At 41.8% G+C, this 23,458-nt stretch overlaps 1 protein-coding gene across 2 annotated transcripts in view; it reads left to right on the top strand.

The window, feature by feature from the left end:
* PRKCH (protein kinase C eta) overlaps positions 1–23,458 on the top strand; it is a 243,115-nt gene that overhangs the window by 59,132 nt on the left and 160,525 nt on the right. For both annotated transcript variants that reach the window (XM_059694232.1, XM_059694224.1), the window contains exon 2: positions 10,379–10,442. In XM_059694232.1, the coding sequence (XP_059550215.1) occupies positions 10,379–10,442 (64 nt within the window). The remainder of the gene's footprint in view (positions 1–10,378; positions 10,443–23,458) is intronic.

The raw sequence follows: 23,458 nt of genomic DNA, 5'->3' as shown, positions 1-23,458 counted from the left end.
CACTCCTCTGTATGGACACTCCTCCATCAGCGCTAGTCTGGTTTGTGTTCTGCTATTGGTTCTATCTCTGCTCACCATGTGCTCCTGACTCACAGTGGCCTCCCCTTCTGCTTACTGACTTGCCTTTGGGCCTCACAAGGATCTCATTCCCATGTGAAGCTCTGCCCCAGCCCAGTGATTACTCCTTCTCTTGATCTGAATAGTGCTTCGGATGTTGTCACTTACCTGTTCAATTGAGACTGCATTGGGTTATATCTTCATGGTGTTCTTACTTTTCCATCTCAACTTTACAAAGTGGTTAAGGGCAACCCAGTAGATGCTCAGCTAATGTGGGTAGCACACACATTGAACTTTACATCTTTCCTCCAGATCTGTTTATCCCTTGCAGTGGTTCTCAACCTTCCTAATGCTGTGACCCTTTAATACAGTTCCTCATGTTGTGGTGACCCCCAACCATAAAATTATTTTCGTTGCTACTTCATAACTGCAATGTTGCTACAGTTATGAATCGTAATGTAAATATCTGATGTGCAGGATGTATTTAGGCAACCCCTGTGAAAGGGTCGTTCGACCCCCAAAGGGGTCTCAACCCACAGGTTGAGAACCGCTGCTTTAGAGTCTCTGTCTCAGTGAATGGCCCCAGGGATCATCAGCCTTGGGGTCTCTCTCTGATCCCCTTTCTTTCACCTTCCACTCTACCTCTGATTGCAAAGTCCAGCTGCTGCTCCCTTCATTGTCTTTTCCTGCCTGCCTCCTCCTCCCCATTCCCTCTGCTGCTGGCTTAGCTCAGGTCACCTCCATCCTTCACTGAGACCATTGAAATAGCCTTCGAACGTGTGTCCCTACCACCAGCTTCTATCCCTGAGAACCCCAACATCCTATCTGTAGGGATCTGACATGCTGGCATGATCTATCTGTAACTTCTCAGATTGAAACCCTTCAATGGCTCCCCATTGCCCTGGGGTAAGGTCAAGCCTCCCAGTGTGCCATGAGACCATTAGTAATCTGATACCCTGTACTCTCCAGGCCCATTTCTGACCCATGTCATTACATAGCCTACATTCAACCATATGAAACCCCTAATAGGTTCTGTACATTTGAACCTATTTCCTCTCTGTCTCCCTTTCCCTGGCCCACCTGGAAAACTGCCACCTGAATCTCTAAGCAGGGCACGAACGTCCTTTCTTCTGCAGAGCTTTCATTTTTCCTTCCCCACCGAAGACCCAAAGGAGTAAAAGTGTTACTGTAAGATAACCAGTGGGAGAGACACTTGGGTTTGATGGATTTTTTAAAATTTTATTAAATTTATTGGGATGACGTTGGATAATAAAATTACATAGGTTGCAAGTGTACAATTCTATAATACATTGTGTGTTTACACCCAAACGATGGAAGTTCAAGTCTCCTTTCATTGCCATATATTCGACACACTTTAGTCTTTTCTACCTCCCCCAGATGTATTTTCTAATTCCCTCCAAATTCTAAAGTTAACCTAGAGCCTGAGCAATGACTAAGTAGACAAGTCTCTAAAACATCTTGAATGCTTAAGTATACGAAATATGTAGTTTAAACGTATTCCTTGTTTTGAGTTTGCTAGAACTTTGCCTTCTCCTTCCATTATAATAAATAATAAAAATCAACAAGGTAGAATAAATCTAGGCTTATTTATATCCTTCCTTTTAAAATTTTTATTAGCATTTATTTTAATCCTATTTACTCCTAGGGCATATGTGTTTTTCCCCTTCAGTTTCTTCTGAGATATTTTTTTCTTCTGGGAAACCTCCTCTTCCGGTTCAGGAACAATCTGCACTTTTTAGGTAGTATCATCTCCATGGAGCAGGGAGGGCGCATGTGTGGGTTAATCTGCCCATTGAGCTCTGTAAGTTCTGTGCCACATCTTGGGAGCTTTGTTCACCTGGATGTGCTCAATGACCAGAGAATCTTTCCAAACCCTTACGTTCAGCACTACTCTCTGCATTTTTAAGCATGTGCAGCAAAAATTGAGCATTCTTTTGGGCCACCGGCCCTGTGTCCAGTCCCACTGTTTAGCCTGGGCTCACCTACCCGCTCTGCCATTGTAATGACGGAATGGCACACATTGCTTCTGCAAAGTGACTCTTTCAGGTACTTGGTGGTTTTTCAGCTATGCTTACCCTTGATGGCCTGGGCATTGTCACGTGTGTTCTTCAAGTGAACACGAAGATGTAGCCTCTTGACTTGCATGATTTGTGGGATCGAGTGAATAGCAATCCATTTTCAGAGGTTATCTTAGGCCACTTGGTGGAAGAGGAAGCTATGTCCTTTTTTTGTTTGTTTTGTTTAAGCTGACATCTTCAGTTTAAAAGGTTAGGATGAGGGCAGAGTCAGACGGAATAATTATTTCATTGCAAATATTTGATATGTACCTGTGTTTCCCTGAGAAAAGTAACTTCACATCCCTGGCAAAACTTACTAGACTCTCCCTCTCCTAGTATTTCTCCTTTCTTATGGGAATTTCCCCTCAGAGGAGCTCTCCCCAGGCAACCCACAGAGGCTGTGAAGAAGGAAAGGGCATGAGGCTGCTGAGCAGGAGGGGGACCATGAAGCACATCCCTTACCTCCAGCCATGGTCAGGGGCCACCTGCCCATTTTGTTTAAGACCTCATCCTCGCAGGGACAGACTGCTTTCTGAAGGGATCTGCTGAGCAGGAGAGAAGGCATGAGAGCATGCGGACAGTGGCCTTTGAAAGTGCTCTTTACTGTGGAGGGTATGCAGTATGGAGAGGAATTGCAGTTACTGTGCTTCCCCTCTCACCTCCTAGTCAGCCTGCACGAGGTCCTTGCGGCACCTTATTAGAGGAGAAGGAGGTGCTGGAGGTAGATTGGGGAAATAGTAGTGGAGTGTTTTGAAGAGCTTAAGGTATCCTTCATTTAACTTACATTTTCATTGGTGTTAAAGATTGAGAGACAGCAGTTTAACACACAGTGGGCCATTTCTATCTATCTTTAGTCCTCTCCTTGGCAGAGAAAAGCTATTTTAGTCCTCAGAGATATCCAATCCTGACTCTTCCTGATTTTTCATGTTGGGCAGAGAAACATTGAAAATTTTATTTTATTTATTTTAGTAGAGAGAAAAAAAGTTAATTCGATTATGATTTAGCTACTGAATATTTATGCCCCGTGTTGTACGTAGATTAACGTCAGCTTTGCATATTTCTGAGGAAAGAAAACTGTCTTGTTCACATTTTTTTCATGGATGATGATTAATTAACAGTTCCTGGATATCTTACATAAAACATAATTTCATTGACATATTTTTACAAATAAGAATTTTGAAGCAGTTAATTCCTTACAAATATGATGTGTTTTCCGTGTTCTGACACTTTTATTCCTTCTGTGCATTTCGAAAAATAAATTGTAATATTTGGATCATTAAGTCTGTGAATGATGATGGCTTAGATATAAAATACGATAGCTATCAAGTGCTTTAAAAATTGATAAAAATTAAAAATTTCATAATGTAGGTATATTAAATAGTATTGCATTTATTTAATTTATATAAATTTTAATTAAAATGTCTTATTTTTAAAGTATCAATTTAGGCCTTTAAAAAGTAAATATTTTTTCTGAACAATGACTAAATTATTGTGAGGTGTTTTTTTTTAAAATCTTTATGTTGAAAGTATTACAGATCTCCCTCTTCCCCCCCTTTGATCCTTTCTAGCCCACCTCTGCCCCAGGCCTTCACCACACTATTGTCTGTGTCCATGATTTTCATATATGCATACAAGTCTTTTGGTTGGTCTCTTCTCACCCACCCCCACCTTCCTTCTGAGATTCAACAATCTTTTCCATGATTCTATGGAAACTTAATTTTACTGTAAAAGAGTTGTACTTTAGCAAATATATATTTTTTTATTGATTTCAGAGAGAGGAAAGGAGTGGAGGAGAGAGATAGAAACATCAATGATGAGAGAGAATCATTGATTGGCTGCCCCCTGCACACCCCCTACTGGTAATCAAGCCCACAACCCAGGCATGTGCCCTGATTGGGAATCAAACAAACTATGACCTCCTGGTCCATAGGTCGACGCTCAATCACTGAGAAACGCTGGCTGGGCAATGATACACCTTTTTAATGCTAGAATATAGGTGTAGTGGGCTCTGGGTTGAAATAATTTTAATTTTAAATTTATAGTGGTTTTGTGGGTATGTTGAACTAGGATGCGGATGAGTTGGGAGCATTTTAGAGAAGGACTCTTCAGTAGTCTCCAGATGTCTTTCCTGGCTCTGTGGAGTTCAGAAACTTTCTGATTTGGAGTTATAGAGTTTAGATATAAAAATTAGTTAAAGGCTTAGTCCGCCTTCATTTTCCAGGTGTAGGAGCCAGATGACCTGCCACCTGAGCTGTGGTCACGGCCTCTTTCCCCGCCTTTCTCTCACCACACATTGGGTCCAGATTTAGCAAAATGAGAATTTAATCCCTAAAACAATGGGAGTGTTTTCCTTCACTTTAAACCTTAGTCAGATTTGATTAGCCTCACTTTTTTTGTTCAGTTTCTGCCTGATCATCTTTTTCGGATAGGTTTTAATTTGTGGTACTTCTTAGTGTGCTTTTAACACATAAAACTTTGGATGTTGTAGAGATGAAGAAAAAAATTAGCAGGGACGTAGGGTTTGCATCATTTACCCCTTTTCCTTTAAATTCTTTCCCAACAGCAAGGGGATGTGTCGTGTGTCTGCAGCACATGACACTGACTTGGGTCCCACAGGCAGATGACTAATGGGGTCCAAGCTGTCCGCTGGGTTTCACCGGCCGCAGCACACATTTGCCACGATTAGCAGCTCCTGCCTCTCGCCCCCATTGAGAGCTGTCAGGTGACACTGTCAGCCTGGTGCCACTCCGACTGGCCTTGGGCCTGAGGAGGCGAGGCTGGAACACAAGGGCTGGTATTTGGCAGGGAGCACCCTCAGGTGCTGATGGCACGAGTCTTGACCGAGTTCCCGGGGGAGACAGGTGATGTGCCAGAAGCCAGGCAGGCTGGCTGCGGGTGGAGCAGAAAGAGGCGGACAAACCTGCAGTAACACACAGGCAAGTGCAGTCACAGCAGCCTGAAAGGACTTTCCCTGAGTCTGGGTCTTGGGTTGGCCTTCACTGCTGGGTGTCCTCAGTCAATTCCATCACCTCCCTGAGCCTCCATCTTCCTGTCTGTGTAATGGTAGCGGTGAGACTTACCTTGCAGGTGGTGAAGATGAGAAGTCAGGCAGGGTTCCTGCATGTTGATGAGCTCAAGACATAGTAGCTATTGTCTCTGTTATTAAAGGACTCAGGCTCATGCTTCCTTGTTGATTATTGTTATAACTTGTAAGAATGTTTTTCCTCTAGAAATTTGAACTCTCATTTTTAAGCCTGATGGTTTCAGCTGGAAGAGGATTGTGAAATGCTTCATCATGTTTTAGGTTCCTTTGTGATTTAACCCTAGAGCAGCCATGGGCAAACTACAGCCCACGGGCCGGATCGGCCTGTTTGAAATGAATAAAACTAAAAAAGAAAAAGACCGTACCCTTTTATGTAATGATGTTTACTTTGAATTTATAGTAGTTCACACAAACACTCCATCCATGCTTTTGTTCCGGCCCTCCGGTCCAGTTTAAGAACCCATTGTGGCCCTCGAGTCAAAAAGTTTGCCCACCCCTGCCCTAGAGCAAGGCTTAGAAATGCTATAGAATCCAGCCACCTCACCATCACAGATGTCTGGCTCAAAGCCCATGGAGTCTAGGTGAAATGTTAACCTTTGCCCAAATAAAGGATTGTTTTTTTTTTCTCTTAACATGCTAAATCTCCCTGCGTACCTTAGGCTGAAATGAATATTAAGTATCCAGAAGTTTCCTGTCTGTGATCAATTCTAATGCCTTTTGCGAAGGGAAATTAAATTAATCAAATGAGGGTTTCCGTTGAGTCCCATGTACAGGCTTTTATCCAAGCCTATTTAGAATCATGCAACATCAGAACCAGAAAGGCTTTTAGGCAACCCTCTCATTTCATGGACAAAGGGACTGAGTCAGGGATATAAGTGATTTGCCCAACTTCTGCAAAGTAATGCCAAGGGAAAGCCAACATTGGCTGAGGGGGTGATGTGGGGAGAAAGGGGTTGGTGGAGACCTGCTGGGCAGGTCAACAGCATATGATTCCTAGGCAGTGGGGCTGTGTAGTCCATATGCTCCTGGTATGCCTTGGGGCCATCTTGACGTGCTTCATTACATAAAGTGCTGTCACATAATATTTATTATGTGAGAAAATACTGTCATTCCTGTGTTATAGGTGATGCAGTTGAGGAGGTCAAATGACCTTCCATTGCAACTCATTTGACCAAATCAATAGAAGTTTGTTGAGTGTTTACTTGGTTCAAAGACCTTTGCCAGGGCCTTTGGGGAATATAAAATTGTCAGATCTCGTTGGAATGGAGCTTATTGCAGGTGATGAGATGAAATTTTATGAGGATATGAAATTTTATCTAATTGTTCAAGGGCACAGATGAGTGGTGAGATAATAATTGAGAGAGGAATTTTGAGATGGGTGGGAGGGGGATCAGTGTGCATGTTAAGATCTTCCTGGCAAAAGTTCCTTCATTCAGCTCCCGTGGCTGCATCATCTTCGCCAGGTGCGGCTGTTCCCCATCCACCTGCAGCCCCAGGGAGCTGCTCTGGGCATCCTGAGCCCTTGGCAGTGATCCCAACCCTAGGAGTAATTCAATTAACGTTTGAATGAATGAACAGGTGAAGTGAAGAGAGAAAGTTTTTCCAAGCAGAGACCACAGCATGAGCAACGGTTTGGCTGTTAGATAGTGAGGAGACGGGCCCAACTAGACAAGCAGCTTTATGGAATGGATATTTGAAAATGAGGTTTGGATAAGTTAGTGGGGAGGAAGTCAGAGGGGTGTTCGGTGGCCCGGAAAGCCAGGTGGAGTAGTGAGTGTAAAGGCACTGGGAAACCACTGAAGGCTTGACAGGAAAAGTTGATGAGAGTGGCACTGGGAAAGGGTATTTGGGCAGTGAGGTACAGGCACTTTCTGTGTGTTTGCTTTATACCACGAACGTTTTAAGTTTTAATGCAGTCTAATTTGTCAAATTTTTGTCATTTGAAATTTTGATGTCATATCTAAAAAGCCATCGCCTACCCCAAGGTCAGGAAAATTTGCCCCTGTGTTTTCTTCTAAGAGTTGTATACTTTTAGCTTTTCTACTTAGATCTGTGGTCCATTTTGAGTTCATGTTTACATATGGTATGAGGTAGGAGCCTGCCTTCATTCTTTTGCATGTGGAAGGTCCGTTGTCCTAGCTCCATTAGTTAGAAAAAGTTTTCTTCCTCCATGTAATTGTCTTGGGACCCACATGCCCCTTTTGTATCCCTCCTTACCACTTGTCTTACTCTTATTTTTTAAATCCTTACTCAAAGATATTATTTACATTGATTTTTAGAGAGACTGAAATGGAAGGAGGAGGTTGGGGAGAGAGAGAGAGAAACATTGATGTGAGAGAGACACATCAACCAGTTGCCTCTGGCATGTGCCTCAACCTGGGCTGGGGATCGAACCTACAACCGAGTGACAGGCCCTTGACCAGAATGGATGTTCTAGCTGGGGAGAAACTATCTCCTACAATCGTAGAGGACAGAACTGGGGTCAGTGAGTGAAAACTATTAGTGGCTGCACTTCAGCTGTAAGAGAAATATCTTTCTATGACATAAAGGAATGAAGGGCGTCATTTGTGGGGTAGTGAGTTGGCTGTCACTGGGGGTATCCAAGCAGCCACTATGAATCGATGCCAATAGCCCATCGGCACTCTAAGGCCACATTTTTCAAATTGTTTCTCTGCGACAGGGATGAATACATTTATACATTGAAACCCAGTTAACCCTTATATTTACATACAAAACTGCAAATGGTTTGACGTAGTACTTCATTATTATTATAATTATTATGATTATTTTACTACTTGATGGGTTCATATTTCCTGTTCCATTTTAATTCTACTTAAAATTCCTGTGGTGTGCAACCCACTCCATTGTTTTCATGTCCCACTGGTGAGTCTCAACCTGCAGTTTGTAGAACGCTGTTCTAAGGTCAGAGATCGTAGATGGACAAGGCTTGAAGATGGCATTCTAGTCTGGCTTTCCTCCACAATGGTGGCAGGGGTCAAAACTTGGACACAAACAACACACACAGCCAACCAAACAACAATAAAAGAAGAATGTGGAAGCAAGCCTGTTCTACTTGTGAAAGGTCCTGGTTCTAAGTGGCGGAATGCCCTGCTCCTGTCAGCGCAGCCCCTGACGGTCAGGGTAGGGCGGCCTTCCTTGCCAGCCCTGACAGCATGTTGGAGGGAGTTTATGGGCTGGCCCTGGGCTGGGGAATCACAGAGCTGGGGTCTTGGCAGTCTGTCTGTCCGTCCGGGGGGCTGGCAGCAGCTCCTTCTGTGCCTGTAGCAGTTTATCTTGTGAGGTCAAATGTGTGTAGCCCTGCCAGGCCTTTAATATTGAAGACGAGGGAGTGGCTTTTAAGAATAACATATTTTTGCCTTGAAACAAGTCAAGGCAGAGAGTGAGACAATTAGAGCCTGACATCCTGTTTAGTCATCTCTCCAGGGAGCTCTATTTTCAGAACTGCATGAGGTATGAAGGTAGTTAAGGGGGTATAGTTAACAGTAGTTGTAATGCAACTAGCCATTTTGAACACGGGGGTGATTTAAGGGGTGGTAACCACATTGATGGCAGACTTTATGCAGAGAAAGGGAGAGTTTACTGTATGAATAGGCTGCTGAACAGATCAAGTTTTCTGAGTCAGTACAAAATAGGCATCTTTTATTTTGCAAAGTATGTGATCAGGATGTGGTGTTAAAAAGTGTGTGGTGGTGAGCGAGGGTAAGGTCAGTGCTTTCCCCCAGTCTTCGACACCTCTGGGTGCAGTGAATAGTTAGTACTGCGCATGCTTTTTGAGATAACCTGACAGCGGCCATGTCAGAAATGCTGAATAATGACATCACGGATATTCAGATGACAGTGGTGAAGCTTGGGGTGGTGAGGGGACTTGCCCAGAGCCAGCTATGGCTGTCCGGCTAGACACAGCGGTTCTCAACTTGTGGGTTGCAACCCCTTTGGCAGTCGAACGACCCTTTCACAGGGGCTCCTAAGACCATCCTGCATATCAAATATTTACATTACGATTCATAACAGTAGCAACATTACAGTTATGAAGTAGCAACGAAAATAATTTTATGGTTGGGTCACAACATGAGGAACTGTATTTAAAGGGCCAGAAGGTTGAGAACCACTGGGCTAGAGTCTGTGCTGATCTAGTTCATGGCTCTTTCTACCATCCCGTGTGATCAGCCGCTTATTTAGGTTTGTATCCTACCAGAAATGGCCATCCGCATCGACACTCAGCTTCTCTGTGCCTCTCTCTCCCTCTCTTAGGTGAAAGGCCAAGAGCAGAAAGGGGCTGAACCTGACAGACTTCTCTTTAAAGACAATTGTAAATTCATGTATTTGGGTCCAAAAACCTTGGGTCTTACAATCCAAGGCTTAGAGGTGTTGATGGGTAGTTGAAGGTTAGCACTGGCACGAAGAGGGCAGAGGCTGCCTACCAGGCTAGTGTGATCAGGGCAGGTGTGGAGAGCGCTGCCGCATCCCGGGGCCATGCGGTGTGAAGGTCTTTGGGAAGCTGGAGCACATTCGGAGGATGGGACCTACTGAGAAGACTTGACGCTGCCTCTTGTGCAGAATGTGTGTCTTGATATCTCAGTGATAGAGCAAGAACCCTAAGGCACGTTGAGATTCCTGTGAACAGTAGCGAATGCAAAGCTCCTGAGCTGCCTTCCCTGGTGCTCCCTGGAGATTACCTACACTCAGGTGGAAATGGTATAGACAGAGATGGCACCCCTCTCCTTAGGCGTTTTACTTCCTAAAAACTAAAGGTTAGCAGTTGACCAGGTCACATTTGTTCATTACCTTATCTGTTGCCATTGTTTCTCTGTTCCCTATACTTACCATGTGGTTGAACAAAACACTGCTCTTATAATGGGGTGCAAAAGATAAGGACGTCTCAGACACAATGGCCAAGTTTATGGGAGCCTCTTGATATCATGAAGAGCCCAAATGGAAGATACTAAAATTCAAGTGAAGAGAAACATCGAAAGAACTGTCACTTTTAGATTCGCTTTTCAACCATGATGGTTTCTTGTGTTTTTACTTGATTCTTGCCCCTCTACTGTTTAATGAAAGACTTAGGTCTGATTTATGGCTGTGCTCTGAACATTTAGCCCTCTCTGTAAGTCTGTTTGAGGCCCATGAAATGTATGTTAAAATTAGAATATAATATACAATTTTTTTTCTCTCTTTCTAGGTGGATCTGGAGCCAGAAGGAAAGGTGTTTGTAGTAATAACCCTAACAGGGAGTTTCACTGAAGGTAAGGATGAGTTTTGGATCATTTCTGCTATATGTGTATCTTGGTTCATACTCAGTAGGAATTTCTATCATGGAAATTATAAAAAGAGCATTTTGTAAAAGACACTAAAAAAACTCACTGTTTTAAGTTAGGCTGGTGGGTATTTTGTTGTCTAATGGTCTATTGGTTGGAGTTGCCAGACTAAATATATTTGCTGAGTCTGGCAATCACCTATTTTATATAACATGCTGAGTTTTGTTTTTATTCATCATCATCTTAGCTGAATTTTTTTTGTCTGTTTTAGTTCATGAATATTAAATTGTTCTTTAGAGTTTTGTTTTGGAGCCAATATTCAGTTTCTCCTGAATGTGTTAAAAATTTAGGCATTGTGTTCTTTTCCTTATAATCTTATACCTTGTTCTGTCCTTGATATGATTCTGTTTCTCTTCCCTTGGTACCACCCCCAGCTCTCACTCCCCAGTTTTGTTTTGTTTTGTTTTTTAATTGAGGCAAAATTTATAGAGTTGACCCTTGAGCAACATGGGTGTAAGGGGTGCCAACAACCCATCTCCACCCCCTACAGTCAAAATGTGTGTATAACTTTTGTCTCTATTATACAATAAAATGAACAGATCAGAAGTGAAGAGTTTGAATTTTGATAAATGCTACAACCCTGTACCCTGCACCCACCCAAATAAGCACATGAAAACATTTTTTAACATCAGGGAAATGCAAATTAAAATCAGAAGGTATTATTTTATACTCACCAGAATGTCTAAAATTAAAGAGATTGACCATACTTAGTGTTGGTGAGAATATGGAATAATTGGACCTCTCCTACATTGCTGGTGGGAGTGAGTATAAGAACACAACCACTTTGGAAATCTATTTGAGAGTTTCTTATATAGGTAGATATACAATATATGTACTATGTACTCTATTATCCAACAATTCCATTGATAGGTATTTGCCCTAGAGAGTTGAAAGTTTATATCCACAAAAAAAATCCACAAGAACTTTATAGAAGCATTATTCATAATACCCCAAACCAGGGAAAACTCAAGTGTCCAACAAGAGGAGAGGAGTTAAACAAATTGTTTTACATTTATATAACGGAAGGACTACTCAGCAATAAAGAGAAATAGGATACTGTTATTCAAAATGACTTGAATGGATCTCATTGAAATCATGCTGAGGGAAAGTATCAGACACACGAGAGAATGTGCTATATAGTTCCATTTAAATGAACTTCCAGAATAGACAAAACTTATCTACTGGTGAAAAAATCAAACAAAACATTTTGTTTATTGCCTCTGGAAGCAGGGGACTGACTGGGAAAGGTCACGAGGGAACTTTCAGAGTGATGGAAATTTCATTTTGAAGTTATTTATTACCATTCTATAGAAGTGAAAAAATTTTTTTTGTATCTTGATTTTGTATTCTGTGACCTTGATAAATTCATCTATTAGGTCTAGGTTTTTTGTATTGTTTTTTTGTAGATACCTTAGGATTTTCTCTGTCAGCAATCATGTTGTCTATAAAGAAGGACAGTTTTCTTTCTCTTTTCTAATATTAATGGCTTTTATTTCATTTTTGTTTTTTATTGTGCTTGAAGGCCTCCAGGACAGATCTCCTGGTCTCATAACCAATCCTGGGAGGAAGGAATTTAGTCTCTTCCCATTAAGTATGGCGTCAGTTCTATGCATTCTGTAGATGTCCTTTATCATAATTGGGGAAGTTCCTTTCTGGCCCTAGTTTTCTGATAGTTTTTTGTTTGTTTGTTTTTTTGTTTGTTTGTTTGTTTTTTAATCAAGAGTGAGTTAAATTTTGGCAAATGCTTTTTCTTTATCTATTGAGATGATCACGTGGTTTTTCTCCTTTATTCTTTATTTTCTAGCAGACAGCTACGTTACTATTACTTTAAAATTATGAAGGCTTTTAGGATTTTTAGTCTTAATTTTTTCTAAGTTCTTTGGCAAATTCCATAGTCCTGGGATGGTCTTTACTCATAAAGTAGAGTCAGTTTGGGGTTTCAGTGGAAAGGTGTGGTTTCAAGTGGGAAATAGCTGAGATCTGAGCTCGTTTTGTTCAGGGTTCTAGCTCCTGCTCTTTCCCGGACCTCTCCGAGCCGCCCTTGCACATGCACAGTTCAGGAGGACCACAGATTTGAGGAGTTAATGGGTTTGGGAATTCTTTTCTCTGTGGGCCCATCCTTTCAGAATTTCTCTGCTCATTTTCCAGTTAGCGTGGCAGCCCTGAATCTCGTCATGTCACTCTTCAAGCCAATGAAGAGGTAGCTTTCTGTTTGAAGTCTATTCATCCTACCCCGTGCAGCCTGGAATAGTCTTGGGAAATGGCCTGGCAATGTGGATTTTTAAGTTAAATTTATCGGGTAACATTGGTTAATAACATTATATAAGTTTCAGATGTACAACTTTATACAACAACATCTGGAGACGCTATTGTGTCTCACCACCCGAAGGCTAGTCTCCTGCTGTAACTTATAGATTTGACCTCCTTTGCCCTCTTTGTCCACCATTATGTTATCTGTATGTGTGAATTTTTTGTTTTGTTCATCTTTTGCTTTTTGTTTTGTATTTCACATATGAGTGAAGTTATACAGTTCTTGTCTTTTTTCATCTCACTTATTCTACTTAGTATCACACTCTCCAGATTCATATCTTGCCCCATTAATTCCCTTCCAGTGTCAAATTCTCTCTGATTTCTGCTTTTTTGGTTGCTCTCCAGAGTTTTGAATTAATTGTTTAAAAATATTTTTCTAGAGATTTTCATTTTGTTTTTGTTGTTGAAGGGTAGTTCCTTATAAGCTACTCCATTACTAAAATCCTGGTGAAGATTTTTAAACATGTGACTACATGGTTTGTCTGTTTGGTTGTCCCATTTTGCTGCTGGTGACAATTCATCTTCTTTGAGAAATGGTTTTCTCTCCTCTCAGCCAACCGTTCTTATTCATGAAGATGAATTGTTTTAATGGTAACATTTTTCTATCTGTTGTCTTAATTGTTGCACACAATCTCATTGCTCTAATCATGAAATTAGCAGAACCTAGGATACTTGAACATGAAAAACTATCCAGGTTACAGTTTGGGGGTCTTCTGCCTGCTCAGAGGTCTTTTTGTTTTGTTTGGTGTCTGGTGCATAACAGGACTTGCGAGAAAAATAGTCTGCTCACTGCTCAGTTGAATAAAATGTAATGTAGCATTACAGAGCACTATTGATAGAACATCCTCCCAGCATATGGAACATGGGCACAGTCATTCCATAAGCAAGCCCAGCAGTGAGAAGTGAAACAAGAGTGAAGAGAGGTGAGCTTCTAGGTGTGCTGATGTATCTTTCTGCATTAAGTTACAAGGGATTGACAGAGTAAACCCATGCATGGTAGACCAAGTCTGGTTATGCTGTAGTCATTACATGATTTCTTTTTTTTTTAGAGCTATACCAGCTTTCTAGAACTAAGTTTTATTTAGGTTCTCTCTTCCCCCACTTTTTTTTTTTGTTAACCCTCACCCAAGGATATTTTTTTCCCCAATGATTTCTAGAGAGTGGAAGGGAGGGGGAGAGAAAGAAACATTGATGTGAGACACATCGATTGGTTACCTCCCGCACACTCCCCGACCAGGGCAGGCATCGAATCTGCAACCCAAGATCATGCCCTTGACTGGGAATCAAACCCACAGCCCCCCAGTGCATGGACCAATGCTCTAACCATTTAGCCCACCGGCCAGGGGTAGGTTCTTTCTTCCTTATTGTACACTAGAAACATCAGAACACTGGCACCAGAATCCTCTTGGATGTTCTCATTGTATTCATTGATTACAGTTTTAGTGATTGATAGAAAGAAAGGAATGTCAAATCTTACTAGGGATGAGTTTTTACCAGGTCACTGAAATTGTATTTCTTTCAGAGGTAACCCTGGATATAACTGAGAGGCAGGCTGAATTCATCTTTAGTAATTCCCCCTCCTGTTCAAGTCAGTTTTTCCTGCTCTCTGCCTTTAACTGTACCTTACTTCAGTAAGATGATCAGTGTTTTCCTCTCTCCAGGAACAGTTATGAATAAGGAAGATAGTGAATTCATGGACCAATTCATACTAAAGTTATAGTGATTGATATCTTAGTCCTTTCCCCTTTAAGGTATATTGCAGATTTTAAAAGATACTAAAAGAGCTGTTTTATCCACAAGTCATAGATTTTTTTAATGTTGAAATTTCAGGAGCTATAGCGTCTCTGAGTGGGATATATTTTAGAACCTCAGATCTGTTCTCTCTGTGGGAGCTTTGTCTCATCAGTTTGGCTCCTAGGCTATAGTTCACTGTGAGCTTGCACATTGCTGCTGCCTTAGAGCACTGCTTTCTCTTCAAATACAGACGACATGATGGCTCCTCTGTGTGTGTTAGAAGAGGGAGGAATGGGGTCCCTCCATCATGCCAGCTGCAGCTGTAGCAGCAGCCTGGGCCTGGCACTGTGAAAATGTCCCTGGCTTGGTTTCACTCTGTCAGCCACTCTAGAACATCCCCAGCCATAAACTGACAGGTCGGCTGATAGAACACATGTAGCTTTAGTTCCCATTTTGGATGCTGAAGGACTTTACATAAAGTGCACTGTGAGGTCAGGCCTGCCTGGTGTGTCTGGGGCTACAAAAGGGACATTGGCCTGGGATCCCAGAGGGATTGTCAGAGCTCAAGAAAAGTTGGTTGAGCCTCAGGATGCATCTAATCTATCTTACAGGATTGTTTCAAAGGTCAGGTGATATAATGTGTAAGAAAATGCTTTGTAAATTGTAGAGTGCACTCTGAAGGTACATTCTCCCTACCCCCGTCTGGGATCCCATGTGTACTGAGCATGTTTGTTTCATTTTGGCACCACCTTTATTTTATACTAGAGGCCTGGTGCATGACATTTGTGCTTGGGGGAGGGGCGGTGGTCCCTCAGACCAGCCTGCGCCCTCTCACAGCCTGGGACCCCTCAGGGGATGTCCACTGAGGGGTCCTTAGCACTGCTGCAGAAGCGGGAGAGGCTCCGGCCACCACAGCTGCACTCACAGCCATGAGCCCAGCTTCTGGCTGAGCGACACTCTCCCTGTGGGGGGAGTGCACTGACCACCAAGAGGCAGCTCCTGCATTGAGCATCTGCCTCCTGGTGGTCAGTGCACGTCATAGTGACCGGTCATTCCACAGTTCGGTTGATTTGCATATTAGGGTTTTATTATATAGGATAGGACACCTCAGGAATTTAGTGGACAATTACTAGTATAATGTGGGCTTATATCTATACCTGTTTTTCTTTCGTGGCCTCCTATAAGAGTTCTGCCATTAGCTCAGATTCTGTAATCCCCAAGCTCTCTTTTAAAAAAGAAATTGCTTACTGGGGCTGTGGTCTATGATATATAGGACTGACATTTGGAACTCCTGATAACTACTTATTTTATCCTGTCTCATATTCTTATCTTTTATTAATTATGCCGAAACAGCAGCCAAGGCAGAAAGTTTTTCTTAACCATAAGACATGACTGAGAAATAACATAAGAAATGCCTGTTGGGTGCAGACCTTTGAGTCATCGTGGATGCTGGGGAGATAAAATGAACAAGACAGAGACGTTTTCCTGAGGGAGCGGTGTGCAGTGTAGAGCTGACGTCTCCAGGTGGGAATAAGTCCAAGCCCAGGTGTTGGCCCTTGGGCATATGGAATCAGATCAGCGGAAGGTTTTAGAGAGAGCTTCACAGAGGAGGTGTAGTTCAAGGCAAGTTGGATGATAAATAGAAATATGCCAGGAAGGGAAGCTAGTTCGTACAAAGTCACAGAGGTAAGAGAGCAGGAACAGGTTCCAGAAACTGAAAGTACTGGGGAGGTGACGAAGGTGGGGGAGTGGCAAGGAGATGTGGCCAGAGACATGGAACATGTGCCCAGGGCAGTCTGCCTGCTGTACCAGTGTAACAATGAGTAATACCATCTCGCCCTCAGAAGGGTCCCGGGTTAGATGATACATTTCTACTTTGAGGTGGGGGAGGAGGGGAGGCGGGGCAGTGAAGGGTTTTAAGCAGAAAAAAAAAAGATCTGATTTGATAGGTTCAAGGAGGGGTTGTTAAAACATAAGAGGAGACAAGGGTGTGAAAGCCATTAAGAGATCATTAAAGTTGTCTAAGGTTGAGATTAGTAGAGCTTCAGTTAAGTTGGAATCTGTGGGGATGGATGGGGAGGAGGGGACAGCTATGAGAGATGTATATGCAGTGAAACCAACAGGAATTGTCAGTTCATTGGATGTTAGGGATATGGAGGATGAGTCTCAGATGATGTTGTGGAATCATTCACCAGGATAGAAATATAGTGATGGAAGATGATGAATTCAGCTTTAGGCAAGTAGAGTTTGAGGTGCTTGTGGAAACCCAAGTGGACATGTCTAGGAGGAATTGAAAATAAGAGTCCTTCGTTTGGCACGAGAGGTGAGCCCAAGATAGTGCCCTAGGTGTCCGTGGTAGCCAGGCACATGGGTGAAGGCGCCCAGTGGAAAGATTTAGAGAGAAAACCCAGGTGACCAATCGTAGAACTCTATGGAACACCAGCATTTAAGGACTCTGGGCCATGGATTATGATTTGTCAAACTCACCAAACTATGTTGAAGGTTTACTTAACACCCATCTTGCTAATGTATTCATTACTCATTCAATAATATTTGAGTGCTTACTGCATGCCAGGGACTATTTCACCAGAAGGCATAATACCTTCCAAATTCTCATCAAACGTTTTGTAGTGAAGTTTAAAGAACAGAACATAAAACCCTTTGAAAAGTAATGTTTGCATTGCTGTTAACCTGTAGTATTTTCAAAGTTGGGTATATAGTGCGCTGTGTGCAGGTTTAGCAATAGGACAGACACAACTGCTCTAAAACTGGGGGAGGGCTCTCCACTGAGCTATGATAGAACAAGCCAAACTCTTTGTGGAAATCCGTCACAGAGCTGAAGGCATTGTGTTATCAACTGGATCAGAAACCCATGACCACTGTTCATTTTGAGAAATGTGTTATCACTCTTGATCGGAGGCAGAATTCCCCCAAGCACTGCTGCTGAAGTAGACACCATCGAAGTGATTTATTATTTTGAAAGCGCTGTCTCATGCCACTGTGTGTTTCATTCTGGCTAAGCCTTTCTGGACCAAACAACTGGATCTGCCCCCTAATCGAGCTGAAATTTATTATGGTGATGAAACAGACCTGGATTTTAAGGCAACCTCTTGACGCTGTGGGAATGACAGAATCTGGCCCTGTTTATGGTTGTCACTATGTTGGACTAGTTTTTACCTGAAAGAGTGGAGTGGCGATAAAAAGGCTGAAATAAATGAAACTGATAAAAAATGCATCGAACTAAATTCATAGCTGCTGTACATTGGAAGGGAAACAACAGAAGTGAGGTCAGGTCGTGTTATCTCCTCACGTGAGAACAAATCAGAAATTATATTGGTGCATTGTTATGCTGTTAAGAAATATGGTGTAAGATTTCACGATTCGAAGATGTAGTTTGCGTAAGTGAACTTTGCCTGGGCTCAGGGAACCTCCAACTCAAATGGTTGGCTCACAGAGAGAAAACCAGACATTATGTTCCTCCTCACGGGAGCACACCACACTGTCTGTGGGGTACATGTAAAGGCAGATTAGCCATGAGTTGATTTTTGAAAATGGGTGACATGTGGGTTTATTGTACCATTCTATTTACTTTTGCACATGTTGGAAATTGTCCTTAGTAAGAAGTGAAATTTAAAAAAATAAACTACACATTTTAAACATGTCTATTTCCTAGATAAAACACAGAATCTGGGTTGCCTCTATGACATCAAAATGATCCTTTAACTTTGAACCCCTGTTATTTATCTTCATTTATAATTTAAAGCTGTTTTTTTTTCTGTCTGTATATATTTTATCCTTCATTCCCAATGTTTAAATATTACAAAGAGGCAAGTTAAACATTGTAAATGACGAAAGGACTTCAGGAAGATTTTTAAAAGTTCCAGATGAATACTAAGCAGTGAGTCAAAAGCTGCAGGTAGGAAGGGCTGAGTAAGACAGTTCCCTTCATTCCAGCATCAAGTGCCCACTTACAATGAATGACAAGTACTCATCTCCTACTAACAATTACATAACGCTTTGCACTTGCAAAGTTTAGGATAGTTTCCTAAAAGAATAAAGTAAATCAAAAGAATTCATGGTAGAAGCACCTTTATGAAGATAGGAAGACAAACGTTCTGTGTGCCTGTGCTTTTTTCCCTAGTTCCGAAGGCAAACGTGAAGATATTCCGTACCAGGTTGTGGTGTTGGTTTTTGTGGGGTTTTTTTGGGGGGCGGGGGCGGGGTGGGATTTCTTAAAATGCAAACAAAAACACAACGTGACAGCGCGCCTGTCGTTTGTGGATTTTGCAGCATGTCTAGAAAGCTTGGCTCAAACTTTGCATTGCCCACCTTGTCTTATTGCATTAGTGAAGCCGATACACGTTTCTCCCAGGGAGAAGGTGGAACGTGCACTTGAACTTTGGTATCTGCTCATTCTCTCTGCCAAGGCAGGCATAAGAGCATAGAGTAAGATTCTGATCCTTTTTTGGCTTGTTTGTTTTTGATACCATTGCCTCAGTTTTTAGCTCAGACTTCCTGCGTCAAACCCCTGGTCTACAAATAATTATGTTCTCTGCTAAATCGTGTGGCCACACATGCACCGAGGCGCAGGAAACGTGTCACTGCTTGAAAACTGCACCCACGGATTCTCACGGTACCTCACACTCACAGAACAGGGGGGAGCAATCTCTGATGGCAGTTCATTTCCAGTGCCCCTTCTCATGTTTCAAGCCTGGTGACAGTTTGCTGATTTAATTTTTAAATTTACTTTATTTTTTAAATATATTCCTTTGATATGTTCAGCCCAAGGAATGAGTGACCACTTCAGTTTTCCTTATGGTCCAAGCAGTTCAGTGGCTACCATTGGAAATGATAGCCAGGTTGAAGACAGCATAGGAGAGAGAGAAAGAGGCATTAAGGGAAGGGGAAATGACTTGGTTTTTGGAAAAAAGAAGAAATGATCATTTTAAAGGATTGAGGCTAATTGTCCCCTGTCATAGTACACTTGCTCCTCTTCTCTGTCACAGTCAGCTCATTTATTTAAAGCTGCCTGAGGACCAGAGACTGTGCTGGGCCTGTAATTCAGTAAATGGCAACAGCAGTCTTGTTTTATTTTCCTTCTGGTAGCAGGATGGGCTCCTGGGCTGGTCACCGATTCTCTCTTTGTAGTTATGGAATCCTGTCTAGGATTTCCTTTGTTCTCACAACAACCTTCCGAGGCTCATGCAGTGCTCCGTCTGCATGTGGTGAGTGCAGCTCAGAGACACTGATTTGCTGCTGTCTGTGCCAGACCCAGACACAAGCTCAGATGGGGATGCTGAGGTCCAAGATCTTTCTAAGCCATCCATCTCTCTGGGAGGCTTTTTTGTGTTTTCTCTTTGTTCTACCTTGGAAGAAAACTGCTCCGTGGTATAATCCCACCCTCCTCAGAGTGTTGTCATCTTTGGGGGTGATGTATTTTTGCAAGGCTCCGCTTGGGCCCCTCCTTCTTAAACCTAAAGGTTGACATTCACCTGGGAAAGGGGCCACCTTCTCAGATATCAGGCATGGATCAGAGCTCTGGGAGGAGTGAGCTTGAGATTTGCTTAGGTTTCATTGCAATTGCCAGTAGGATTTCTTTTTTTAAATTATATTTTTATTGATTTTAGAGAGAGCTGGAGAGAGAGACAGAAACATTGATGAGAGAGAAACATCAACATCGATTGACTGCCTCCTGATCTCACTGGGGATCAAGCCCACAACCGTCACATGTGCCCTGACCAGGAATCGAACCGTGACCTCTGGGTTCATGAGTCGATGCTCAACCACGGAATCACACCTGCCGGTCATCAGTAGGGTTTCTTAATGCAGACCTTCAGCTAGAACTCAGAAGAAATTAAAAATTAAATAAATGAGTTTTGTTTCGGACATGACAGTTATATTTGCCTAGCTAAACCCCAAGTTCATCCTGACTACTTCTCTTACTTTCATTGACTATTGATAAAAAAAACTCTTAAGTGGTGGTTTTGTTCAGAATTTAGCTGGTTCTCAAAATATGGCCCTGCAGACCTTTGGAGGTTCTAGAGATGTTTTCAGGAGGTCTGTAGTTCAAAACTATTTTTCTTATTATACTAAGATGTTTGCCTTTTCAAATGTGTTGACATTTGCACTAATGGTGCAAAAGGAATGGTGGGTAAAACTATTAACACCTTAGAACCAATTAAGGCACCAAATGTACAGCCATCAGTGTACCAGTGTAATCTTCATTGCCATATAATTGCAGGGAAAGAAAAAAAAGAACACAATTTCACTTAAGAATATATTTGATGAAGCAGGAAGCAATTTCAGTGTTGTTACTTTATAGTATGCTGTGTGACAAAGTGGGAGCTATGCATAAAGCACTTCCACATACTGAAAAACAAGCATATCTCAAGGAAAAACACTTGTGTGATGGAGTTGTTAGCTGAGCTAGCCATTTTTTCCATGTAACACGATTTTTACTTGGAAAAAAAATGACAAACTATAGTTATGGAGACTTGGCAACTTGTCAGGTATTTTCCTGAAGGTGAATGTAGCAAGTCTGTTATTTCAAGGAAAATAACTCTGACTATTTGATGCCAATGATACAGTTGGACCCTTCCATTTTGGAAAATTTATACCCACCATGATTAGCCTTTCAGCTTCCGATGCTTAACAAAGATTTTCTCAATGCATCTGTTATTGATGTTAATGAACAGTGTGGTATTTTAATCTGTATAGTAAAATATGTCAATGGTTGGAAGACCTACACAACTCAGTGAGCCTGTGCTTTTGAAATGACCCATACAAGATGTTACAAAAACATCTACGAGTCAAGGGTCCATTGAAATAATAAAATAGGCGAATGGACTTAATGTAGTGGAGTTTGAAAAGCTCATTGATGATGGGTTTGGAATCCACATTGCAACTAACTTTTAAGAAGCTACCACTTGCTAAGTTTTGATGTAGTATCAACAAATATTCATAATTATAAGCTATTAAAACACTCTTTTTCAATGACTCTATGTGTGCAGCTAGATTTTATTCTTTTTGTTGTTGTTGTTGTTGTTAATCCTCACCCGGGAATATTTTCCATTGATTTTTTTTCCTTTTTTTTTTTTTTTTTAAAGAGAGTGGAAGGGAGAGGAGAGACAGGGAGAGGGAAACATTGATGTGAGAGAGACATAATGATTGGTTGCCTCCTGTATGCGTCCAGAACAGGACCAGGGATGCTGCAGCCGGGGTACCTGCCCTTGACCAGAATCGAACCAGGGACCCTTCAGTCCTTGGGCCGATGCTCTACCCGTTGAGGCAAACCAGCTAGGGCTAGATTTTATTCGTATACTTCAACTAAAACAAAGTTGCAACAAATTGAATACAGAAGCAGATATTAAGAATCCAGCTGGGCCCTAACCGGTTTGGCTCAGTGGATGGAGTGTTGGCCTGCGGACTGAAAGGTCCCAGGTTCGATTCTGGTCAAGAGCATGTACCTCAGTTGCAGGAACATCCCCAGGAGGGGGTGTTCAGGAGGCAGCTGATCGATGTTTCTCTCTCATCATCGATGTTTCTAACTCTCTATCCCTCTCCCTTCCTCTCTGAAATCAATAAAGATATATTTAAAAAAAAATAATTAAAAAAATCCAGCTGGGCCTTGGCCAGTGTTGTTCAGTAGTTAGAGTATTAGCCGGAACACCAAAGGGTCCAAGGTTTAATTCCTGGTCAAGGGCATTGTACCTGGGCTGCAGGTTCGATTTGGGCATGTACAGGATGCCACCAATCGATGCTCACAGAGATGTCTCTTTCTCTCTCTCCCTTCTCTTCCCTTCCACTCTCTCTGAAAATAATCAATGGGGAAAAAATCCTCAAGTGAGAATTAACAAAAAATAAATAAATAAAAAAGAATCCAAAAGATGAAAGATTTGCAAAATCATAAAAATTACCACTCTTATTAAGATTTTTGTTTTGGAAAATATAGTTATCTTTCATAAAAATGTTATTTATGTTAACATACAATGGATTTGTTATTGTTTTAAATGAAAGGATTAAATACCTCAATTTTAATTTCTAATAATGGCAAATACCAATAGAGAAGAGCCCACATAAACCAAAATTTTGAGTTCTCAATTTTTAAGACTATAAAAGGGTCCTGAGGCCAAATGACTTTTAGAATTTTTAGGTTGACCTTTCCTTTTATCTTTCTTCCAGAAATCCAGCATTTTTCATTCTAGGGACCACAGAGAGAAGGAACTGACAAATATCAGTGTATGTTATATTGGGGACTGATTATTATGTAGGCAGCAGGTGATACAGGTGACAGAAACTGTAATCCTTTTTTTTAAAACTGTAACGCTTCTTTTTTCTAATCATTTTTACTGTGCAAGGTACTTTCTCAGCCAGTTTTTGTTATAAGCCTTTCTCATAAAAAGAGGATGGTCAGGAAGTGAGACCAGAACAACCCAGAAGCGATGGTGGTTTCTAACTTTAGAGCTTGCCTGCTGCTGGTCGCTGTATGCTAAACCGTTGCTTTATTTGAGCAGAACAAGGTCGTGGCAATACTTCTGAGCAAGTGGTCAGAGCCATAAGCATTCAAAGCTGAACTTCAAAAATAGCTGCAAGATCTGTGGACAGAACATCAGCAGATCGACTGCGTGTGGCACTCGCTTTGAAGTCAAAATTCTTGCAAAATGCAGAATCTGACTTTTCTTAATTTTCTCAAGTATATCATTGAAATGACACTAATGTGGTAGTCTCTCGATGGAACTGAGATTTGGGTAAAACAAAAGTGATTTAATTTTTTGATAGAAAAATTAATTGCTTCAGAGTCTATTTTCATTATGCTTCAATCTCACTTCCAGCAACTCCTGATCTCTCTGCTCCCCCCACCCCCCCCACGACCCCTTGGTGAACAAGGCAGCTGAGGTTCT

This window comes from Myotis daubentonii, chromosome 1 (assembly GCF_963259705.1).
Source record: "Myotis daubentonii chromosome 1, mMyoDau2.1, whole genome shotgun sequence".
Taxonomy (NCBI): Eukaryota; Metazoa; Chordata; class Mammalia; order Chiroptera; family Vespertilionidae; genus Myotis; species Myotis daubentonii.
Note: the sequence above shows the minus strand (reverse complement) of the source record. Positions and strands in the feature narration are given on the sequence as shown.